The sequence below is a fragment of the Phalacrocorax aristotelis genome, chromosome 16 (genome assembly GCF_949628215.1).
Source record: "Phalacrocorax aristotelis chromosome 16, bGulAri2.1, whole genome shotgun sequence".
NCBI classification, from domain to species: domain Eukaryota; kingdom Metazoa; phylum Chordata; class Aves; order Suliformes; family Phalacrocoracidae; genus Phalacrocorax; species Phalacrocorax aristotelis.
In genome coordinates, this window is record NC_134291.1 from 9,379,653 (window position 1) to 9,402,254 (window position 22,602).

At 38.4% G+C, this 22,602-nt stretch overlaps 1 protein-coding gene across 1 annotated transcript in view; it reads left to right on the forward strand.

Moving 5' to 3' along the window:
* SMURF2 (SMAD specific E3 ubiquitin protein ligase 2) overlaps positions 1 to 22,602 on the forward strand; it is a 63,923-nt gene that overhangs the window by 10,472 nt on the left and 30,849 nt on the right. The window contains exons 2-3 of the mRNA XM_075111388.1: positions 18,482 to 18,520; positions 20,171 to 20,279. Coding sequence (XP_074967489.1) covers positions 18,482 to 18,520; positions 20,171 to 20,279 — 148 coding nt within the window. The remainder of the gene's footprint in view (positions 1 to 18,481; positions 18,521 to 20,170; positions 20,280 to 22,602) is intronic.

Below are 22,602 nucleotides of genomic sequence, written 5' to 3' on the forward strand. Positions count from 1 at the left end.
TGTGCATCAGCGTAATGTAACTTAATCTATGCGGGGTAGTGCTTTGGATCCATTCAAAAGCTTTATATTTTTTGTAAGTTTATTTAAATTTAGAAACTTCACTCTCTACATTTAAACAGTTCTTCCTAGTGCGGTCCAAGACTGGAGATGCACTTGTTCTGCACAAACCCTGCGTCACTGTGATGGAGTAGCAGTAAATTAAAAGAAAAATTGTCCCTGGTCAGCCTGACCCTTTTGGATGTTGCATTTGCACTTCAGCAGCCTGGTGAGTAGGAGCACTGGTTCCTGCAGTTGCTTCTACCTCATGTAATTTGAACACAATTCTGAATTGCTTTGTCTGTCTGCACATCTTTGCTTTTTATTCGCTGTCGGTGGAATTTATAACTGTAGTTGAACTTGTAATACCAAGCTGGAGCTTGTAACGCCAACTATAGTTAGTGATTCCCATTATAAGACTGTCTTTTCAGTCGCTGTTAAGCAGCCTGCTAACGCTGAAATTTTTCATGCTGAGCAGCTAAATCGGGCTGAATTCTGGGAAGATTGTTAAAAATCAGCCAGTTTCAAAGAGGAGATTAAAATTATGTTGCACATCTTTTAAAATACCTTTGTTCTTGTGAATCCTTTATTCTTGGGCGGAAACACTATCAAACAGGGGCAGGATAACAGGCAGATGTGTCTATCGGACAAGTAAGAATTAGTGTGTGGCTTAACAAATGGCTGGGGACAGAGGGTTCAAAAGTTGGGTGAGGGTGGAGAAGAAGGGAGTGTCCTGAAACAAGGAACTGTCTGGGACAAATGGGCAGGTGATGGAGACCAATTTTGGCAGGATAAGGCGCTGGAAATCCTTTGGTGCCCAGACTCTAGTGTTGTGGCAGTGAACGTGACACGGGGTCGCAGGGGCACGGAGTCTTGGCTTTGTAACCGGGGAATGCTGTTTCTGCAAGTGCTATGTTATTGTTACTGATTTGAGCATATTACTTGGAAGAAGTTGTCATCTGCAGCAGAGGTGCTTTATAAGAACTTAAGATGTGTAACAAATGCAAAGAATGTAGGCAGTTAGAGTTGGACAGAGGATTGAAGTTTAAAAACAAACAGGAAAAAACACCCACCCCAAAGCTTCTCCCATCTGTTCCTTTGCTCCACACATTTATCACCTTGATCCTGTACAGAAGAAATAGGGAATTAAGGGCTGGCTTCTAAGTGGCCATGATTCATAACATAATTCTAAGAAAAGCTTGCAGGTAAGATCAGAATTACTCTTTACATGTCGAACAAAGGGAATTCTTGAGCTTTTAGCAAAGTTGAGAATTAAAAATAAAAAACACAATCTATGATTCTAAGAAATGATGTGATGTCTTGGTCACTTCATTAATGCTAATATTTTCTTGCTGCAAAAGTGTCAGAAGACTGTTAAATAATATGTGATAACTGAATTATGTAGTTTTTGATGTTTCCTTGGCTAATTTACATGCCATCTATTCACTAATTTTTTTGAGGTACAGCGAATATTTTTTTCAGGTAAGTGTTATCTTTTGTTGATGAGTTAGTTGCGTGAAAGATGTGACCTTTTTTAGTTGGCGTCAATACAAATATGTTAAATATCAAATGGACAGAGAAAGCTATGGCAGTCATCACGTGTGTACTCTGACAGATCTTGCATTGTATGTAAAGATTTCTCTATAGAAGAGGGGGTCCTCTAATTTTACACGGTTTTGGATTGGTACAGAAACAGCTTACTGTGTTAGTGGATTGGTTTGATATAATATGCTGTGCTTTGTTTTTACTGAGTTGCCTGCGCTGTGAGAAACTTTGATCTTCACTCTATTTGTTGCATATGCACATGCATATGAGTCTGCGAAAGAATTTAAACAGTGAATAAAAAAAATCAGACATTAAATGCAGTGGGCAGGTGTATCTCCAGCAAGGGAAAGGTGTTGTGTTCTATTTGAAGTTTCTTTTAGAGGCCTCCTCAGAAAATGGCTATATATAGACAAAGTGCAGAGAAGTTGTAAGAGTGCTATCAGATGTATGATATTTTTTAGTAAACTAAAAATAAATTAACTGATACAATGTGAAACTGCAAGGTTTCATTTTAAGTAAACTTACACATAATATTGTCTAACCATGAAGAAAAGTGAGCTTTTAAAACTGTTTTCATATTTGTACAGTGTTAACTTGTTGATGCTTAACAGCGCTGCTCTTTTTCTTCCCCAATGTTTAATTGATACAAGGCTGAAATGTCTGCTCCTATGAGGGTGTGTTTCCCCAAAAGCTGCTCATTTTCACACCTGCCTGAGCTTTGGGCAATTATAAAGCTGTTAAATACTTGATTTTTTCAGCTGATCCCCTTTTCATGATTTAAGGTCTGTTAAAGGCCTAACTACTTCCCAGGGAGTTCTCTGGGAGTCCCTGTGATGTTACTGTCTTGAACTTTCCAGAGCTAGACGTCTGTTTCTTTTTTGGAGGCACTACATGCATCACCTTTGTGCTGAAATAAATATCTGTTTATCAGCTTAATAGTGAGTTGTCAGAGTTTGAGAGGTGAGCTGTGTCTTTGTTGTTTTAAGACTATTAACTTAAATAGCTAAAGAATATAGTTTCCATCAGATGCAGTGTTAACAGTATTTTATGGAGTTACCTTTCTCTAACAAGTTTTTTTGTTATTTGCACATATGCATATTTATTTGGCTTTTTAATGGCATGGTTTCTTCATTGTTTTTTGCTGTGTTTTTAACTTTCTAATTGAAGTATTTACAATATAGTTATTTTTGTTATGGTGAACTGTTTTATTGTTTCAGAGGTGAATGAATCATATATTCTGGGTTATTTTTTCCTGGCGAATACCTTTCCTTAATGATTACTCAGGGCTAGCTTAAATTGTGCAGATGAATAATACTTGAAATACAGTATCTGCTTCATAATTTAAAACGTTACAAAGAAAAACTTTGTGAAACAAAAAAATATAGGTCTTTTTCCTTTTGTTTGTGGGAACAAAGCCTTTCTAGGGGACTAGGCTGGCTGTGTAGCTGTTGTAGGGCAATGAAACAATACTGCTTTTCAGTTCTGTTCTTTGTTCTGACTGCACCTCTGTTTCCTAAAATCCCAAGATTTTATTCTACTTCACAGGTTCCTTTCCTCTGCCCCTCCAGGACAAACAGGTACTGGCTCTGCAGCGGAGGTTGCAGCAGGTGGTTCCAGATTCGTGCCCCCTTTGCAAGGGCAGGGTGGTTGCAGTAGCTGAGCAGTTACTGGGGTGGGGTCGGGAGAGCATGTTCAGCAAACCCCCAGAGAGTTACTCTGATTGCCCGTAGATAGACATGCCCTGTATGTAACTGCGTCATAGCAATCTTCTCACGTAGGTTTGCTACGTCGCTATCAATTGCTCTAAGTGGTTTTTATGCTGCACCTACAAGTTTTTTGCATTTCACTTCCTCTTGTTTTAGGAAATTGCTTTTCTCATTCATACCATGTGTTAACAGTGCTGTTTGTGCCCTTTCATGCAGTCCTCCCTAAATGAATATCCTAGAAGCAATCTGTGCTATCTATAGTATAAATGATCTCTCCCCTCTCTCCTATGTGGAGTTTGTGCTCTTGATTTCTCTTATTTTACAATTATTTTATTTTTTCCTGCCTGAAACCGGTCAGGGCATCAGCCTGTTTTGAATGTTATACAGATATTGTCATGAAGAAAGACGTTAGCAGGGATCATCTGCTAGCCTACAAGTAGGCCAACACAGTTAAATTTAATTTTGGCAACAAATATAGTGGAAGATGACCATAGGGTGATGTGGAACCTGCTCACAGTAAAAGGCTGTTGCATGCTGAATCGCAGTGTCTGCCTGGCCTTCCCAGTCAGTCCCAGGTGGAAGAGTCCAGGTGCACTTCCTCGACTGCTCAGCATGAATTGACAAAGCCAGATTTGAATGCTAGAGATCAGTGAGCACCTCCACAGCCCCTGAAAATGGAGAAGTGGAGAGGAATGTAAATACTTCAACTTCTTGTTAGTGGAGTGGATACATTCTCATATTTTTGTTGATTATACTGAGTTTTAAAATATTTGGAACAGTAAAAATATCAAAAGAGCATCTAATATGTGGGTATGTGTTTCTGTGAACACAGAGAGCTTTTTGAAGTGCAGTAGGAATTCTGGGCAGTGTGTAAAACCTGAGAGGAGTCTGCTTTTCTGCATCTGTGTGCTTACATAAATCTACAATGTAAAGACTTAAGTTTTTGTTTGGGAGTAAAAATGTCATACACAAACTGTTGTTTTTTTTTTTTAACCTGCTTACAGAGAATCTGGGAAACATACAAACAAAAAAACCCCCCACAAACCCAAAACCTAAAACATAGACCCCCACCCCCCAAAAATAAACCCCACATATTTCCTCTGCTGCCCCTTTTAAGCTGCTGTCCAGACAAATATTTACAAACAGAAAGTAATGCAGTTTCTTTTGCACACACAAAGCCCTGGGGAAAATGAGGAAATGTTTTAGTGTGTGTGAGGTGTTTAATACTTTGTTTTGCTCTGATTTCTCTTTCAAAGAGCTGTGGAGGCCTGCCTAAAAAACTAGAATACACTCCCTGGGAGCTTATATTACCTTTGTTTAAAGTAGTCAAACCTACTGCTGAAACTCAGGAATTCATGGACAGAATGACTAGAACAGCAAATATGACTTAAAAAATGTGGTTATTGGATAAACTGGTATTAGCCCAGCTGCTGTGGATAAATTGATTTTGCTGTTGCTTTAAATCTATGATGTGTTGGTATTCTGGCAGAGTAAGAAAAACAAGGATATTAGAAAGTAATTTACTGCCCTGGGATTAGCAAAAAGTGTTCTGTTTCTATGACTGGGGCAGAACAGGATGGTTTAGATGTGTCTGATAAACAGGACGAGGTCTAGTCTGACAGCTGGCAACAATAGCTTTTGCTCAAAGTCAGGTGTACTAAATTAGCAAACCTATTACAAGGATACAGGAGAAATCTCACAGAAGACAGCCTTGTAGGCAGAAGTGTTGCCAAATGGGAAATGATTCATCGTCTCTGAATGGGATGAGCACTGAGCAGAAGCAGTTTAAACCTCAGACTGCCTTGGCTCATAAACCACCAAATATGCGATTAACGCTTTATCTTCTCCAATCCTGTGTTTTTTATTGTCTCCTGAACAGCAGTCTATATTTAGGATCAAAGTCTGTGAGGCTTGCTTGTCTGTTCTAATTTCTTTTCTGTAAGTTTGAATGCGTTTAGGTACTTTTTTGACTTTTAGCTAAATCACAAAATGTTTGCCTGCATCCTAAAAACACTCCCATCCTGTGGCCTTTTGGCAATATCGCCTTTTAGTGAGGTGTCTGGAATACAAGTGCGACACAAGTGATGCTGGCAGAACTTGGGTGAACCAACTTAGCCTAGTTTATTTACTTATATTTAGTGCAAATACATGATTAGCTGGAGGTGTAGTTTAATGTAGCATGCCAGTTCCAAGGTGCTCGCTGCATTTTGATTTTTAGTGTTTTAAAAACTTGTATCTATTTAACGTTGACAATGCCATTTGTAGTCTAGAATGCACAAAGAAAATCAGGTAGTATGTTTGTGAATTCTTACATTTTGTTAATAACCAATGCAGAAGGGATGTACGGTTTACAAAGCTAGTTGAAGGAATGTAAAGGTGGGGGGAAAAGCTTGTGCCCTCTTTCTTCCTTCATTTTTCATATAGTTGATGAGTTTTATGTCTCTGGTCTTGTTTTATTTAATACAAATTGTCATATTGGCTCTAAGATATGTAGATGATAGAGAACAAAAGGAATTAGGTCATTGGAAGGTGTTTGGTATTAAATAGAGATTGAAGAAGATAGTTGTGAGAAGAAAAATTATTTTACTTGGTAATTAATACATTGTTTAGCAAATAATTATTGGGGGGGGGGGGTGGGGGGCCTGTGATTACACTCAGTTAGCAGTTGAGATATCCAAGCAAGGAGCAGTGTGCCTAGGAAATGGATGTGAAGACTCCTCTGGCATCCTTGCTCTTACCTTGCATGTGCTACCATATAAGAAATGGTAGAAACCAGAAGTGATATTGAATTATAGCGTTTGGCTCTAGAAACCCTCAGCGTCTTGCAGTTCCACTCACAAAAGACATCAGGGTAAACAAGGGTTTTCCATTTCTGTGTCCCCTCAAAATCCCTTTTGTGTCCACTTAGACTTTCTGAAGCTCATGAATGGAGTTTGAGATCAATGCAAGTACTTGTATGCTTATTATGCTTGAAAGCTGTTCTGCCTTTGTAGATGCCTAGTAATAAAATCCTCTAACTTCTTGGAAATACCTTCCTGGATTTTTACTCATTAGCTATACTGCTACGAGTGTTGATTCACAGTGTTATACTTCTTACATTAATGTAATCAGCTTTATACTCCTTTCAGTCTCACCTGCTTCCCATTATCTTTCTTAGTTTTCACACTGTACTGCTTATTATCTTCTACCATGTGCTCCTCTTTCTCAAAACAACTCTTGTCTTTTCACCACTTGAACGTTGCGTCTTCCCAAAAGATTTTTGAAGTTATAGTTTAAATTGCATGGTAAGCTTTTTTGGGTGAGATTCTTTATTTTCACATATTGGCGAGCCATTTCACCTGAATCACTTGGTGGTCTGTTTCTTTAAAATCCCTTTTATATTCTTACAGTAGTAGATAAACTGTACTGATTTGACTAAGCAACTTGTGTAAAAACAAAGTGAAACAAGAAAAATGGGGCTTTAATATAAGTTGCTTTATTTCTGTTGAAATAAATAGGATTGCTTATCCAATTAGCTCATCTCTGTTTAACAGCAGCAGCTTCTTAAACTGTTTGGATTTGATCTGTAGAACACATGTTTACACAAAGAAACTAAACTGAATGTTTATATTAAAGGACTGCAATAACTCCACTAAATCAGTTTATAAATTGTATAGTCTATTGACACAGTTATCTCCTGGAAATGAGGCTTCACGGTTATCTGATGGGGGGAAAAAGAATGGGCTGAGGTACATGAGAATTTTAATAATGTATGAATGGTGATGTCTTGCTTTTCTGTGTGTACTTCCTTTAAGCATCTGGTGTTTTCCCCACTTATGTGGTATTACACTTCTGCAGGTGGAGACAGAACTACATAATCAGAGGCGCAAGCTTAGTATCCAGGTAAAGGTGTGCATATAGTCCACATGTCTTTCTGCTGACCCTGGGTTTTTTTGGCAGAAGCTAAACTGTCAAGGTCCAGAGGGAGGCAGTTTCCAGAGTCAAAAATGTTGCACTAAAAATAATTTTCCCAAAAAAGCATTAAAGGAGAAAGGGGCAGGATCAACATCTTATCAGGGAGACAGATGAGAATCCGTGTCTAAAGTTGTGGATATTCATGATAATGCAGGAGGATGTAAAGAGTGCATCACGCATCTGTACTCTCCCATATAATAGGAGACAGGTACATCAGGTGTAGTCAAAGAAAATGTTGCTGAGTTTAGATTAAGGGCAGATGCTTAATTAGCGATTTTTGCTAGCAGTAGTATAGAAATCACGATCCTTGTGAACCCTGTAACATAAAGTTTTGTTCATCAGGGAATAATAATAATAAAAATAACTCTTTCAAGTTGTAATTTGAAATATTAGAATTTACTATTTTCCCCCCTAACAAAAGTTGCCACATTAGCTGTTGACGTGTTTTAGGAATTGTTTCGTATAAAGCAGCTGACAATCTTCTTGTTAGTGTTGATAAAATTAATATTTACAGCATTTTGCTGAAGGGTGGCATGAGAATTACCCATGAACGGTAAATGATGTGCATGCTTTTGGTGTCTTTTTTTTTTTTTTCTTCTTCCCTCCCTTAGTGGTTCTTTTCGCCTCTTCCTAGGAAAGCCCCAGCAGTACCAGTGTCCCCTTAGGATCACGTCTGTAGTGGAGACAGAATTTTGAGACTTCCTGTTTAAATCAAATGTGTGAGTGTGTCCCGACAGAGATGGCAGTGGTCCTGCAGTCTGGAAATCTACAATTCCTGTTACCCAGGAGTCTGGGTTAGTTGCAGGTGCCTCCTGTCTGAATCCCATTTTAAAATTCAGGGCATTTTTGTCTGCTTGGTAATTAGATCATGAATTTCTTTTGTTGTTGCCTCCACTATAGATCATTCAGAGGGTGGAGATTTTTACTGCAGTGAAACAAATCCGAGGGCTCTGCTTCTTGTTAGCATGTCTTTCCCCCAGCACGTTTTCAGAGGTGCATGAAATACATCAGACAGAACAGAGCTGTAATTTGTTTCTCATGTTAGCTTTTCCCCCCGTCCCTGTTCCTATCAAAACAAGCTGAGGAATATATGGGTAAATTTCCATGTTACCTTTTTTATTTACCCATCCTCAGAAGAAGAATCCTGTGCTCTCTATTTTGCAAGCTGATAATTTTGGAATAATCACTTCTGTCTAAACTGGGTCTTGGTTAAAAAATAGCTGCTGGGATTTCAAACAAGTCTTTAAGGATTGAGGTAAGATTTTAGTACAATGATTCTTCAGAGTTTGATATAAGAGTACCCCTCTATCTTTGTCTGAGCTCTTAAGTAGTATTTTATTTCTGTATTTCTATGATGATTGAGTTAATGCTCGTAGTACAGTTTACTTCACTCATACTTGCATATAGTAATCACCTCTGCAGGTTTGATATCAGTTAATCTTGGTAATGTTACTTTAAATTAAAAGGTTTTTATTGGGAATTATGTTTTTAGTACTGCAGGAAGGTAATATAATTGAGAGGATCGTACAGTAAATGTAACAGCAAAGCTGGTGGATTAATTTACCTTTAATAGATTTCTGTTTCCTGTCCTGATTTTGTTTACTGGAATACAATTTTATGCTTACTACAAATGTGAGAAATGGAAGAGATAACTTTGAAGTTGGTCTGAAAATGGATTTTTGCTGACTTTTTTTAAAGTATTCTAATAGCTGTTAATTGTAAGTTATGTTTGCCCTTCTGACCAGCATAGTATTTTGTCTTTGTAAGAGGTGTATTTATGATGACTTAAAGGCACGGTGGTGGCTTTTTGGATGTTGAAAAATGGAGAAGATGCAACAATTAGGCCATTTTGGAGTAGGGTGGAGAAGTGAAGTGGAATTTCTAGTGTATGAAAGTTATGCATTAGAAACATCCTGGCTGGTCTGAGAGGCTCCATCCACACTAAACCAGGAAATGCAAATATTCGCAATAGCATTGTTTTCCTAAAGTTTCCCACGTGTTACTTCTGCTTCTTTCTCACTGTGTGAGGCTGTGACTGACGCCTTAGCCTCTACAGAGCCCTGATGGGGATGGTTTAATCCTGTATCATCCAAATTCAGTTTACATATTTGGTATATCACTAATAAAAGGCAAAACAAAACAAACTTAAGGTTTTCCATCTGCATATTCAGTTTCACTGTTTCAAACATGAACCGCCATAAAAGAGACTTGTAAACCCTCATGGTAAGATTAGAAATGCTTGGGGAGGGTCGCTACCTTCGTTGCAGAAGTGGCAGCATAATTTCTTTCCTTTACTTCTTGACAGGCGTATCAAATAAACTGGACACATGAATAGAGTTGGTGACGTGTGTGGCAGTAAGCCCATCACTGAATGAATCTAGGAAATGTGAATGCATTAGTTGCTTGAAGGAAGAATTCAAGGGGGGGGTGGTGTTTTGTTTTACTTTTGGCTTGGAGTGGAATAAGGGAGGAGAAGTGGAAAAGGAAGCCTTTTGTTTATAGTAAAACAATACTGTGAAGTAGACATCATGATGTTAAAACAGGAGTCTAAACATGGCAAATCTAGGCAGACTCCATCTGGCTGTGTCCACAAGTCATTCAGACGTCCCCGGTATAGACTGCTGGAGTCTTGAGTCGCTGTCGTGTTGTCCTCCCCTTACAGGAATTTAAAATAGCCTTGGAGACTCTGTCCCAGAATTTTATTATTGCGTGAGATGAATGATTTATTGGCTTAACTGTTTATATTCAGTGATGCAATGCATCTTTATTAACATTTCTTCTGTCATAAATGCATGATGTTTTCATTTTGAATTTTAATCTCCACGAGTTTTATTGTATGCAAGTAATGTGGGTCTTCAATTCTAAATCCAGTCAAAGCGCAACCTACTCTTATAGGCAGAGTTTAATACAGTGAATATGTCGGAAAGAAAAATATACTGTTACTGTGTTAGTTTATGGTGTATTTTGCAGTGATTTGAAGTATGTTGCATTATTAGGACATTTTTCACATCTGGATAATCCATATTGGTGTTTGATTATGCTGGTTATTGAGCTTTTGTTTAGTCTCAGAGGAATAGTTCTAATTTGTTGAGACACAGATTTCTGACTGACAGTGCTTGTAAGCAGGTGCATGTGATCCTTTGAAATGGGTTTCATTTTACATGCAGTATATTAAAGATTTAGCATCTGGCTTGTGTTGAAGTAGAGCTTGCAGAAATGTGTTTATGGGCCAATTTAGAATTTTAAAATTATTAAAGGAAATTCTTATTAAACGTGCTTTTCTAGTACTAGGGTTATCCTAATACAAATTTTAAGAGTTTATTTTAAAGCTGTCTGCCTTGTGTTTGGATATCAGCCTAGCAATAGTGCTTTTATGTCACTTAGAACTAGTGTTGAGTATTTTTTTTTTCAACCTGGCAGGTTAGTATTTAATAGCACTTTAAAAATTCATTAGTACTTCTGAATCGTTCTAATGCATGTTCCTAGTAAGACAGTTAGAACTGGTACATGATTCTAAATTCGCATTAGATTTAAACTAGGTTTATCATTCTGAAAGAGTATTGGAAATTAGTTTCCTACCAGTATGAACTGTAAGTCTACGTGGTAAGAGAGCTGTGCCTCTTGAAGCAGTTACCATGCCTTCCAAGTTGCCCTGGCTCCCATAGCTCTGGGGGCAGAAGGGATCATGTTATGCTTTTCCTAATTCACATCAGAAAAAGGTACCTAGGTGAAACAGCTAGTGATGCTGGTTTGAGAGTTACTTGGCTGCTCCAGAAGGCAGTGCTCATGCTGTGCTTTCCTGCTGCAGAAACAGGGACCTAGTGGATGGTGGAGAGTGTTTATATTTGATCTAACCCAGTAGAATATGTCTGAAAGCAGCATCAGTTTGTCCAGTGACCTTGGGTGAACTGGGCTTCCCTTGCATGTCATATGGTACCTTCCTCTCTGCGTCTGCTGCCTCTGTACTGCTCCCAGAAAAGAGGAGGCAGTGGGGTGGCTAGCGGGCCTTTCATCTCACTCAGGTCTACAGGGAATGCTGTTCAGAGATTTACTTTGGGTAGCACTGAATTTCAGGTAAAGAATTGGGGAAAAATAATTAAACCTTTTTAGAAGGACACGCCAGCCTCAGTGCATGTTACATGTTTTGTATGACCTTTAGAGCTCATTAGGTTATTCTAAATTTCTAGTGCTTTGTGAGACTTGAGAAGAGCAGCTGTCAGTTAGTAAAATAGAGCAGCCTGAAAAGCAATTGTGTGTATACTTGCAAAAGAAGTGCTGGGTTCACCTGGCCCCCCACAATGTTTTGATTCCGTGCTTCTGAGTGTGCTTTGGGAAATGGCCGTAAACATTTGGATGGAGAGATATTTTCTAAGACTGTGTCTCTGAAACCCTGAAGGGTGTTAGGTTGTTATTTTGGTATACTGATGGCAACAATCTGCTTTTTAAAAAACAATTTTAATTTTTTTCTTCTTTTTTTTTAAATAAATGTCTAGAACAGCACAACAGAGGAGGAAAAAATAGCAGTCTGCGTTAAAACAAAAATATGAGGGGGTGTATTTTGGTTTTATTGCTGAAAAACTCACTGGTATGGGGTGCACTTTTACAGCGCAACTGCAAGTTGCCCTCAGAAAGGTAGTCTGGCTAATCCTCCCTCCTTTGCAGCCATGTGCTTCTGCCACTTCCTTTGCATTAGATCTACGGGCGGTGTGACTGCAGGATCAGTCAAGGCAGCTCTTGGAGCCAATGGCAGACTAATCCATCTCCCCAGAAGGTTAATTTTCTGTTAAGCCAGTTCAGCTTCCTGATCTACCTTGCATCCATGTGATTGCTAGACCTGATTTGGGAGAGGAACAGCTGCAGCCCTCTTTATTGTTACGTGCAACACGAAACCCTCTGGCTCCTGTTGATCAGTGATCATGGTTAGAATAATGGTCAGCTGCTGCATTCTTACCCATTTCATGTTTCAGTACCTCCTTTACTCAGAGCCCCTGTGCACCTGTAAAACACGTAGTTGTTAGGTTTGCCTATCTTTGTGTGTCCCTTCTTGACAATAATGGATTGCAATCTTCTAAGATGCATAAATTTCATTAACTGAAAGTAAATTCTTAGTTTATGATGGTCTTCTGTTGCTTAGTTTGTTCGTCTGCAGAAAAAATACCTTTCAAAAGAAATCAATTTGAAAGGAAATGAAAACTAAAAAAAATCCTCAGACAGATTCATTGTAAAATAAAATTTAATGTAAGTAGTTGGAATAAACAGTTCTATTTCAGAACCTTAATTGAGTAAGTTATTACCTCAACAGCTGTATTTGCAAATCCGTATGGCGTTATTTACAGCTCTTTGTTTCATGAATAGTTGAAGACCTCCTGCTTTATATCTTCCCGTGTGGGAATTTAGGCAGGTCCAAGGAGGGAATGCAAGCAGAAAAATGTACGTTTCTCGGTAGCGTGCCAACAATGGAAGAAAACAGTAGGAATTTGTTAGAAATGTTTAAAGTACTGAGCTATCCTGCTGGAACCTGTGCATGGTGTGCTGTTTGCCCGTCGTTTTTCTAAAATAAATAAATTTAGGAAGAGTTTTATACAACGTGGAGAAAAGTATGTCATGTCAGCCATAGGTTCAAACACCCCAAACAATTTCTGGGTCCCGGGGCCAGCCATCTGAAGGCGAGGAGGGGTGTGTGTGCGGGCGTTCGTTTGTCTCCCTCCCTCTCCCTCCCCCAAGCAGGCTCATTCCAATCAGCAGTGTAATTGGAATGCAACCACAGTCTGGAGGAGGAAGGGGAATTTTTGGCAAGGAGAGGCAGAGCAGTTGGGAGCTTTATTCAGATTAAAGCATAGACGACCATTCATTATCAGTACAACACACTTTAGCAACAGCATAACATTGTGTTTCTACAGCTGGGACTTATTTTAGTGATTGTATTGCACTGCGTATTACATGCAAACAACTGGGATCTGATCACAAAAAGCAGTGCTAATGGATTTCATTAAAAGGTGGTGTTTCTGTAGGGGGAAGAAAGACTTGTCTTCAAAACGAACTATTGTGGTAAAAATTGATAGGCAGCCTGTCCTTCTCGCTATCCCATGTGTCACATATGTTCTGGAAGAAGAACTTTTTTCTGGGAGAAAAACCCTTGGGGGAAGAAAAAAAAACCAACAGGAATTAATGTTAGAACTGCTGGTTGGATTCGGAAGGCTGAACTGGTTTTTCTATGGTGATGACACATGAAAAGCCAGAAGATTAGTAAACATAATCTTAGCTTTGGACCCACTCCTTTTCTTCCCCCTCGAAACTCGGGGCTGTCTGTTGGCACTGTATTGGTTGCTTACAGATGTCTGACATGAAATGGGGGGTTGTTTTCTTTCTAAGTCACCTACTGAGTTTTAAATGTGTTGATTCTGTGCTTCCTTCTGCTGCTTCAGCTGGTACGCTTACTTCCATGGATTTGTGATTACTTTTTCTTACCTGTCTTCCTGTATCTTTCCTGGCAGTGTTGATGTATTTCCAATATACACATTAAAAACTATTTACTTAAGATAGCATAAGAAGGATTAATTTTTAATACAGAAATTTTAAAACCAATATGATTACCTACAGCTGTAGCCCTGAGGTACTAGTACCTCGTGTTGCTGGGTACAACACATTTAAACCTTGTAATTTGTTGTAAATTATAACAGATAGATGAGGGTGTACAAACATACAGGTAATGTAACACTACAACGTACCTGTGAGATAAAGCAGTGTTATTCCCATTTTGCAGGTGTGAAAGAATGTGGTGAACAAATTGCCTATAAACAGTTTGATCCAGGTTGGAAATACCCATGAGGGTTGAATAAAAGATCGCTACCCTTGTATGTCCAAGTTCTTTAGATTCAGATAACATTTCCTTAATGTTGCCGTCCTCAACACTCATTCTGGGACTGTTACCCAACCACTGAAGGTGAACAGGGCCACTGAAGACTCTTCGATCATGTCTAAGATGTGGTCATTCTGTGAAATCTCACAGCTCTTGGCTGCTTTTTACTTGTTTTCATTGCAGGCTTCCTACAATCGTGCTTTCCACTTCATGTTCGTCATGTTCTTCCCTTTAAGTATGGAGACCTTGTGCTATAAACACTTACGATTCTGAAATAAACATGCTTTTTAATCCTTATACAAAATAGTCGTAATGTTATAGAAGGTATCCTATATTATACAACAGCTTGATATCATAAAAAGTTTGATTTTTCTGTTAAAAAATGAGTCCAAAGTAAAAAGCAGTTGTAACAAGAGGACTTCAGTAGCTAGCAAAAAGAATAAGAGTTCAGAAAATGAGAATAATATTTATCTTTCTATGAAATTCACATTTTCAATCATCATAGTTCCTTTCAATTTTTTTTGTGGGTTCTGCCGATTATTTCATCCCCCTCTATAATTGCATGTAAATTTTAGTAGCTAACACATAAATGAGTTTACGGGAGTTTGGGGATATTAAATATTTTTGCATTTACTCTCACTAGTTAAATTATTTTTCAGTAAACCGTTCTTTATCAGTCACTGGAGTAATAAATCGGAAAAAGGAAATTGGCAAACATGATTCACTTAATTCCTATTTTTGAGTATTTGAGAACTTCACATTGTCATGGAAGGAGACTAGTAGCTAATAATATTATGCTCTTTTAATGTTTCTGTGAACTGACCTGGGTAGCATATGTCAGAATGGGATCATAAGGCATGATGAAAAGATATTTAATGAACGTATACTATGTAAGACTGACGTGCCTGTTTGTCTTGGCACATACCTATTGTTCCTTCATATTGGAATATTAATGTTCTCTTTTCTGTAGACTACCCAGGAATTCTGTAATAAATACAAAACATGGCTATCCACTGACTCACTGATACTTTGTAACAAATACTTTATCTACATAGTGTACTAGAAGCCATTAATGTCTCTTGATATACTTAGAGTACTGTGGCCCCCCCCCCAGTGTCAGTATATACAGGCATTGGTTTGTATTCTGGTTTCTAGAGACCTTCAGTGCAAGTTTAAATAGCTTAACTTTCTGTTTAAAAATAATTTAAATAAAAATATTTTAAAACAAGCATGTACAAATAACAAATAACCTTCTTCAGTTCCCTTGTGCCTCCAGAGGATCTATTAATGGTGCAACTGCATAGATCTGATAACGATGTGGGTTTGGGTCCAGAACCATCAGCATTTTAAACTTGGCTTTGTCATGGAAAATAAATCTTGCTATGGGTCTTTGTGGCTTTTGAATCTTTAGCTCAAATTTGACATAGGATAGAGGTCTTGGAGATTTGAGTCCCCTGAGTTTTATGAGAATGGTTGCCTGGGTAAAGCGGAGACCCTGGCAGTGACCTGAAATGAGAGGAAAAAGCTGCAGCGAGAGATCCCGTGTTGCGAGACCACTGGAGAGACTCTGCGTGGGAGAGTGTCTGTCTAAATGCCCTCCCGGCGGGAAAAGCCTCAGCTATGGCTTTCAGTCAACCATAAAACATAAATCCATAGGAAACCAAACTTCCTTAGTTTTTATTCTCAAGGAACTATTAATCAGTTGGTTATCAGAATATTCAGAATAGGTTTTAATACAGTGTTGAAACTGTTAGAAAAGTGGAGCATAAACTCTGGTACTTTTTCCCACCAGTGGGAAAAGTTTTGTCCAAAAAAAAGTCCCGAGATAGATTAGAGCTCTGTGCCCAAGAAGATTGTTTCACTTAGAATTGAGCTGATGCTCCTGGGACCCGGGCTTTTTCACCTAGAGATACCTGGCAGAGAGGGTGTTGTTAATGGAAGATTGCTCAGCTTTCTCCTGTTTTGTTAACCTGACAAAGCCAGAGTGGGTTGACATCTGACTTTCCTTAAATGTGGTTACTAGAGAGGGAAATCTTGAGCCAAGGATATTAGTTTGTTCACTCACGGCTAATTGTTGGGAAACGGTTATTAGTCTGTATGTTGTGTGTGTGCCCGATTGTATAAAAATGAGACTTTGGTTAAATTGTACTGGCAGGCCTGCTTAATATTTTGAGGAGAAGTGTTTATAATTAGTTAAGCTTCCAATTTCTCTCAAAAGATTAGTCAAACCTCTTTTTGCTTTGGACGTAATACAATTTCAGGAACATACTGTGTGGCTCACTGTGCTACAGATGAATTTTGACTTAACTGCTGGATTTTAAGCCTTCCGCTTGAGTTGACACTTCCTGTTTCTTGTAATGGGTGAAATTGTGCAAATAATTATATATTTTTGAGATATTTTAAAAAGTGGCATCTATTTTATTTGAAGCTTTCCACCACTAGGTGAAAGATGAGCACTCGCCACTACTGGTGAGCAGTAATCTTTCAGCTCTTGGATGAGTGGTGTCTGTTGACAGGCTGAAGATATTCTTGGTGTAATAAAATCTTAAGGAACTGCAGAAGCATTTTTCTAAGTTTGTCTTATCTGTTTCTTTAAATGTCTTTTTAAGTTGTTATCAGTTGATCAATTGTATGGATAGAGTAGGCTTTAAATTGCTGGGCACATGGAAGTCTTTAGTAACTGGATTTTCATTACACCATCCTAAGGACTTTAATGTTTTGTGGAGCAGGCAGTGATGTGACAGTCTGTTTCCTATACATGCTTGAACTCTAGGTATCAGAAATACTTAAAACATTTGGCGCTTTATTAGTATTTTACTACTGTTGACTGTTTACAGTGGGATAATTGGGTGAAAATCCCTTAAACAGAGCTCTGCTTTAGAGTTGCATTATGAGTTTGAATGGAGAGAAGTAATTTTTTTACCTCTACCATATTTTAAAAAGAGCAACTGATAACAACCTGGAACCAGGCACCTTTTTTTCAGGTTAACAGTATTGTTACTAGCACCCCCTTGCACCAAAGCTAATATGCTGAAACTTTCCTGGGAGCCTATATATACCTTTCCTGTGGTATATGTCAATGTGCAGGGGACTGTTTTAAGGCTACCTGTAGACATTAATAGGTCTCCCCTTATGTTTTGTGGAGGACCAAAACTTGTTAGAACTGAGGACAGTCTTAGCTAGATTTTACAGTACTGAATTCCAGTGGAAAGCAGTTTCACTAAAATCAGCATCTTCATGAACATCAAAATTGGGAAAACATCAATTTAATTGATGTAGAAAAATATGTAACTTTCTGTTAGCATGCAGGACTTGTCAGGGTGGTGCTTCTCTGTCCTGACCATGGAAATCTGCATGAGAGGCTCAGGGACTACCTCGGCTTACTTTTATTTGGGCAGATACTGTATAAGAAACTGGAGAGTCAGTAGCCCTGCAGGATCAGTTTGAGGATATTCTGTGGGGGAAAGCGTGACCAATTTTGTTCAATTTTTAGATGATGCTTATGGGATGTGACTATTGGATGTACTTTTCTGTCTTTGCATTTCCTGGTAGTAATAAATATTGGCAATATCACAGAAAACATAGCCAAGGGAATCATATACTGAGGAGTCTTCTGAAGCATTGATTCCAGCCAAATACCTCTTCCTCCCTCCCCTTTTTTCTGTTTTGCACTAGCTGTGGGAATTCATGCTTTCACTCATTACCCAAGAATCCTTTTGTGTTATCAGTAAATATTTTAATGTTTCACAGGGGAATCTAATATTTCCTGCTTACTAAACCTGTGATAATAGATAAGCATATGTAGTTGAACAGCAGTACATTTTGTGAGAAGTCTTCTGTGTGTACCTTGGCATCTTTATGTGAAAGTTGTCCCCTTTGACATTTATTTATTTATTCTCATATGAGATTCTTTTCCCCTTGGTATTTTTAGTTGACAAATGCAAACGTTCCTCTCTTAATTTAAACAAAAAAAAAAAAAAAAGCCTGAAAAAAGCTCCTACAATAAAGCATATCTTTGGAGCCACTGTATGGTGAGCTGGTTACAAATGGCCCAGGGTCCCTCGCTAGGTAAAAACACAGTTGGCAAAACCATTGAGGGGGGAGGAAAAAAACCATGCATGTGAAAGTATGGCTTGAAGAAACCACTACCATATCACTTCCACTATAATCTACCTAAAGGTAAATTGCTGAAAGATGACGCTTCTGGGTCTGCTTTCAGGAATTATTTTACATGACAATATGTATGATGTAGGAGCACAATTCGTTTATGGTCATTCATTTTATTTTGAGCAGGATTTTCTGGAATGCCAGACAGGTAAAATAACTTTTTTTTTAAGTTGAGAATCAGTAACTTAATTTTGTATTTCTGTTTTTCTTACAGTACTGTGTGCAAAAAACTTGGTGAAAAAGGATTTTTTCCGTAAGTAGCTGTTAAAGGTTTACACATTTATAGATGGGTTAAATATTATGCCGGTTCTGTACATCAGTGTTTGCAGGTGATCATTGTATTAAGGTATTTGCATTAAGGGGGCTTGGGGCTTTGTCTTCACACCGTTTTATTTCGGGGCTTCTAATTTTTTCTTAGGTGACAGTCGTCCCAGATTCATAATAATAATTAAAACACTGACACGCTCTCTCTGTTTTTGATGGGAGTGGAGAACAAATTTACTCGCTCAGGCAAATTACATGTTTTTCAATTAGTGCCACATTTATTAAAATGTTTTTCGTATAAGAACTTTTTGTCCAGCAGACAGATGTACATCTTAATTATTAATAATGTCATAATACTTACCTACTCTGAAATTATACTTTAATTAATTTTAATAATGTTTTGAAAAAAGTGGTAAGAGGTGGATGAAGGAGACAGAAAGGAATGTTATTGGCCGTGTAGGCATGCACGCACAGATCACCTGCCTGCTGCCTCCCAGGCGGGGCTAGGAACGATTCGAAAGATCGGACCTGAACTTTGAAAAGAACTGGAAGAAGGGATGATACAGAATTATATTGTAATTTGTGACATTTCTAAAACTTCCTTTATATCTGGATTTTTGTATTGATGGCAAGTTTTCAGGTTTTTAACATTTAATAATGCCTAAAAAAAACCCTCAAGATTTGAAAGCTGTGGTGTGCTTCTGTACTGAAGCACAAATCTCAAGTTCTTTTTCCTCCCCTTCCCCATGTGCTTTGCCTTTATCCCCACATGCTTTGTCTGACACTTGTCTTGAACCACGCTGCTGCTTGACTGGCTCTGTCGTGAGTCACCTGAGGAAGGGGAACTGGTGCAAAACTTGCGCTACAGAAAATGTGAATTACGTTTCACTGCCTTGGTTCCTTCAGCTGACTCACTGGGCATGCAGATGACGGAGGAGTTAGTTCAGTATGATGGGAAAAAGGGATAGGACTGTGTGACTTAGGGGAATTAGTGGTGGGACCGTCCCTTTTGGTGTCAGTTAAGAGGCTGGTTAGAATAGCAGTTGCAGGAGAGCTAATAGTAGGCTGCTGTGGTCCTGCTTCTTTCCTGTCCTCACCGGCATAGCCCTGCACCGTCCTTGCATGGATTTTTGTTGATCAGCTGAATCTGTGTTCAGTGTTTCCAAGGTACTAAGCAGAAAATGAAGTAGAAAGCTAGCAGAAAACAAAGTGGACCTCAAAAGCAAGAATAACCTGTTATAGGTGATTTCCTGTAATACCAATAACAACCAAAATCATGACTGTAATCAATCTTAAAAATAGGAAGAATGTAAATCTATTTTCTCTGCCTTTTATTGAATTCTTCATAGACTGAGAATTTACTCAGTTCTGAATTAGGAAGATGAAGGTGTTAAGATTCCGCCCCCCCCCCCCCCCAATGTGTTTGACTTACGCAACTTTATGTTGGTCTGTATCAATGAAATTGCTAATTTAGACATTTCCTGTGCCTAATTTGTCATGTTATTCCTGTTCATTAAATATGGCCCTTATGGATAAAAGGCAACTTCAAATAAAATACATATATAAAAAAAGTGCAATGATACAGGACTTTAAAACATCCTGATCCATTTGCTAGTTTTTTTTCTTTTCCTCCTCTTAGGACTTCCTGATCCATTTGCTAAGGTTGTGGTGGACGGATCTGGCCAATGCCATTCTACAGATACTGTGAAGAATACACTTGATCCCAAATGGAATCAGCATTATGACCTGTAGGTGGTAACAGTGATAACCAAAGGTTTGAAGTGAAATCCTCTAAAGTACACAGAAATTGTCAGATGTTCATAATACTGTCCTATTTACAGCTTGGAAAATATCCCAGAGTTTATTACTTTGAGTAAAAAAAAAAAGTCAGAATAACACTTTCTTATTTCCCTCAAAATTTAAACACTGCACTTGGTTTTCTAGTGATGTCTGCAGCATGCTATGTGTACTATAACATGATTTTATTATAATATTTCCATGTTAACGCTTCTGTAAAATGAAGCAAATAATTGACAATATTTCCCTCAAACTGCTCTGCTCCCCATGCTATTTTTGTCTGTTGTGGCGCTACAGTTTCTTTTCTTCTGTGTGCCTCTTGTTCAGTTTTCTCTCCTTTATGGCATTTTCTGTCCCAAATGTTGTTCTCGCTATAAATGATGTTGTTATTGTCACTTGAGCATCTTTCAGTGCTTTTGAGCAATGTAATCAGTATGGCGTGTATATGTGATGTTTTTCCTTCGCCTTTCCAAAGCATAGAATGTTCTGTATAATGAGTTATTAAAACTTTTCTTCTTATATAGGGTTTTTTGTGTTTGTGAGTGCTTTATTTTTCCCTGTCTTTTATCCTTTTATTCTTTATCTTCTTCTTTGGGACAGATGATGAGGAAGAGAAGTGAACAGTTTTGCCTCATTATATTCTCCTTTCTTTCTAATTTTTTTTCCCCCGTGGCTTCTCAGATATTCCCTATCTATGTTATTAGAAATTGTTTGAGCATGTTTACATTAGCTTTGGACATCACCAAGCCTAGATCAAATCAGGTATTAGTACACAGAATTTCTTGTGCCCCTTTTTCCCAGTGAAGAGAAGCAGCTTGATAGGTCTTTCAGCAGAAAGTGGAAGGCCTGGTTTAAAGTATTGTCTTGACCTACTCTTTATTTGAATATCCAAGACTAAATACGTGGTCATTGTTCATAATGTTTTAGTACAGTATACAAAACATTTGCATTACTGCTTAACAAAGTATAATTGGCTGTTTAGTGAAATAATAGCACTTTCACTGAGAAAAGCTATATTATATGGTTTTATTATTCAAACTCAGTCCAAGCGTAGATTCTGCATGTGAGCATGTAATTCATATTTATTAGAAAAACAGATATAAAACAAATTTAAGGTCATGTGGAAGGAATGGCTCTTTTGTATTTAAAGACTTCTAAGTTAATCTGATTTTTTTTTTTTAAATGTTGTTAAACCTATTAAAAAGTTGATTTGTATAGAATGCAGATTTCGGACCTCTGCCCTTCCACACCCTCTCCAAGATTGGCCACCCATTTGTGAAGATCTGTCTTGAATAGTGTTTTTTTTTTTTCAACAGCAATTAACACTCCATGCAGTGTCCTAATGGTGAAATTCGAGAGCAGATTGCACTGAGCTTGCAACCACCAAAAATGGAAGGCCCCTTTTTTTGCTGTTTCAACCCCTTTCCCAATTTACTGCATGTGTTCAGCCCTTGCGCTGGCTCCATCTGGCTTCTGGGTAAATGGATTCAATTCGCTTAACCCACCTGGATAGGGGAAAAATGTGTGTAATTCTCAGCTGAGTAAATGAGTTGTGTTGGGTCAGTAACGGTGTGCCTGCCTGCATTAGCGTGTTAGCTCCCATCAGGAGCGAGCTATTGTAGTGAGTCTTTTGATCATCCCCACTTGCTTTGTTTTGGCTTCCTTCATGAAGCGGTTTTAGAGTACGTGAACCCAACTGCGCTGGATGAAGCTGAACCACAAGGTGCGTCCCCTGAGTACCACTGATGATGTTCTGCTGCTGACAGCAACTGAAGTTGACGGGATCAGACTAGAGCTAAGAAAAATCCCTGAAATGCAAGCTTAGACTTTTATTGTTTAGTTGGGTAGGCCCGTTAGTGATCATTGATGCATAGCTGTACAGGAATGAAAGGAGAGTGAGGTGGAAGGGAGGTGCTGCCAACACAACTTGAGTGTAAAGCCTTCCTATAACCTTTGTACAGCTAGGTAAAGGATACTTTTGAAAGAGGAATGGTGGGCCATCCTTTGGCAGTTATCTGCTGCTAAGTTCTGTGTTGAAAATGTCAACGGCTCCCCAGTATCTGCCAGTCCTGTCTTGGTGTTTGAAGTGCTGTGGTGACAATGCAAGTAAGCAGTTGACAGGAATGGGTTATAAGGGATGCTAAGTGCTCCATGGGCTAACGACTTGGAGACTTGGTTCCCTTCTGGAGGAGAGAAGGAGCAGAGGACATCAGAAATGAGAGAGGATGTTAACATGCAATGAGAGTAATGGGGGGGAAAAAAAAAAAAAGTAAA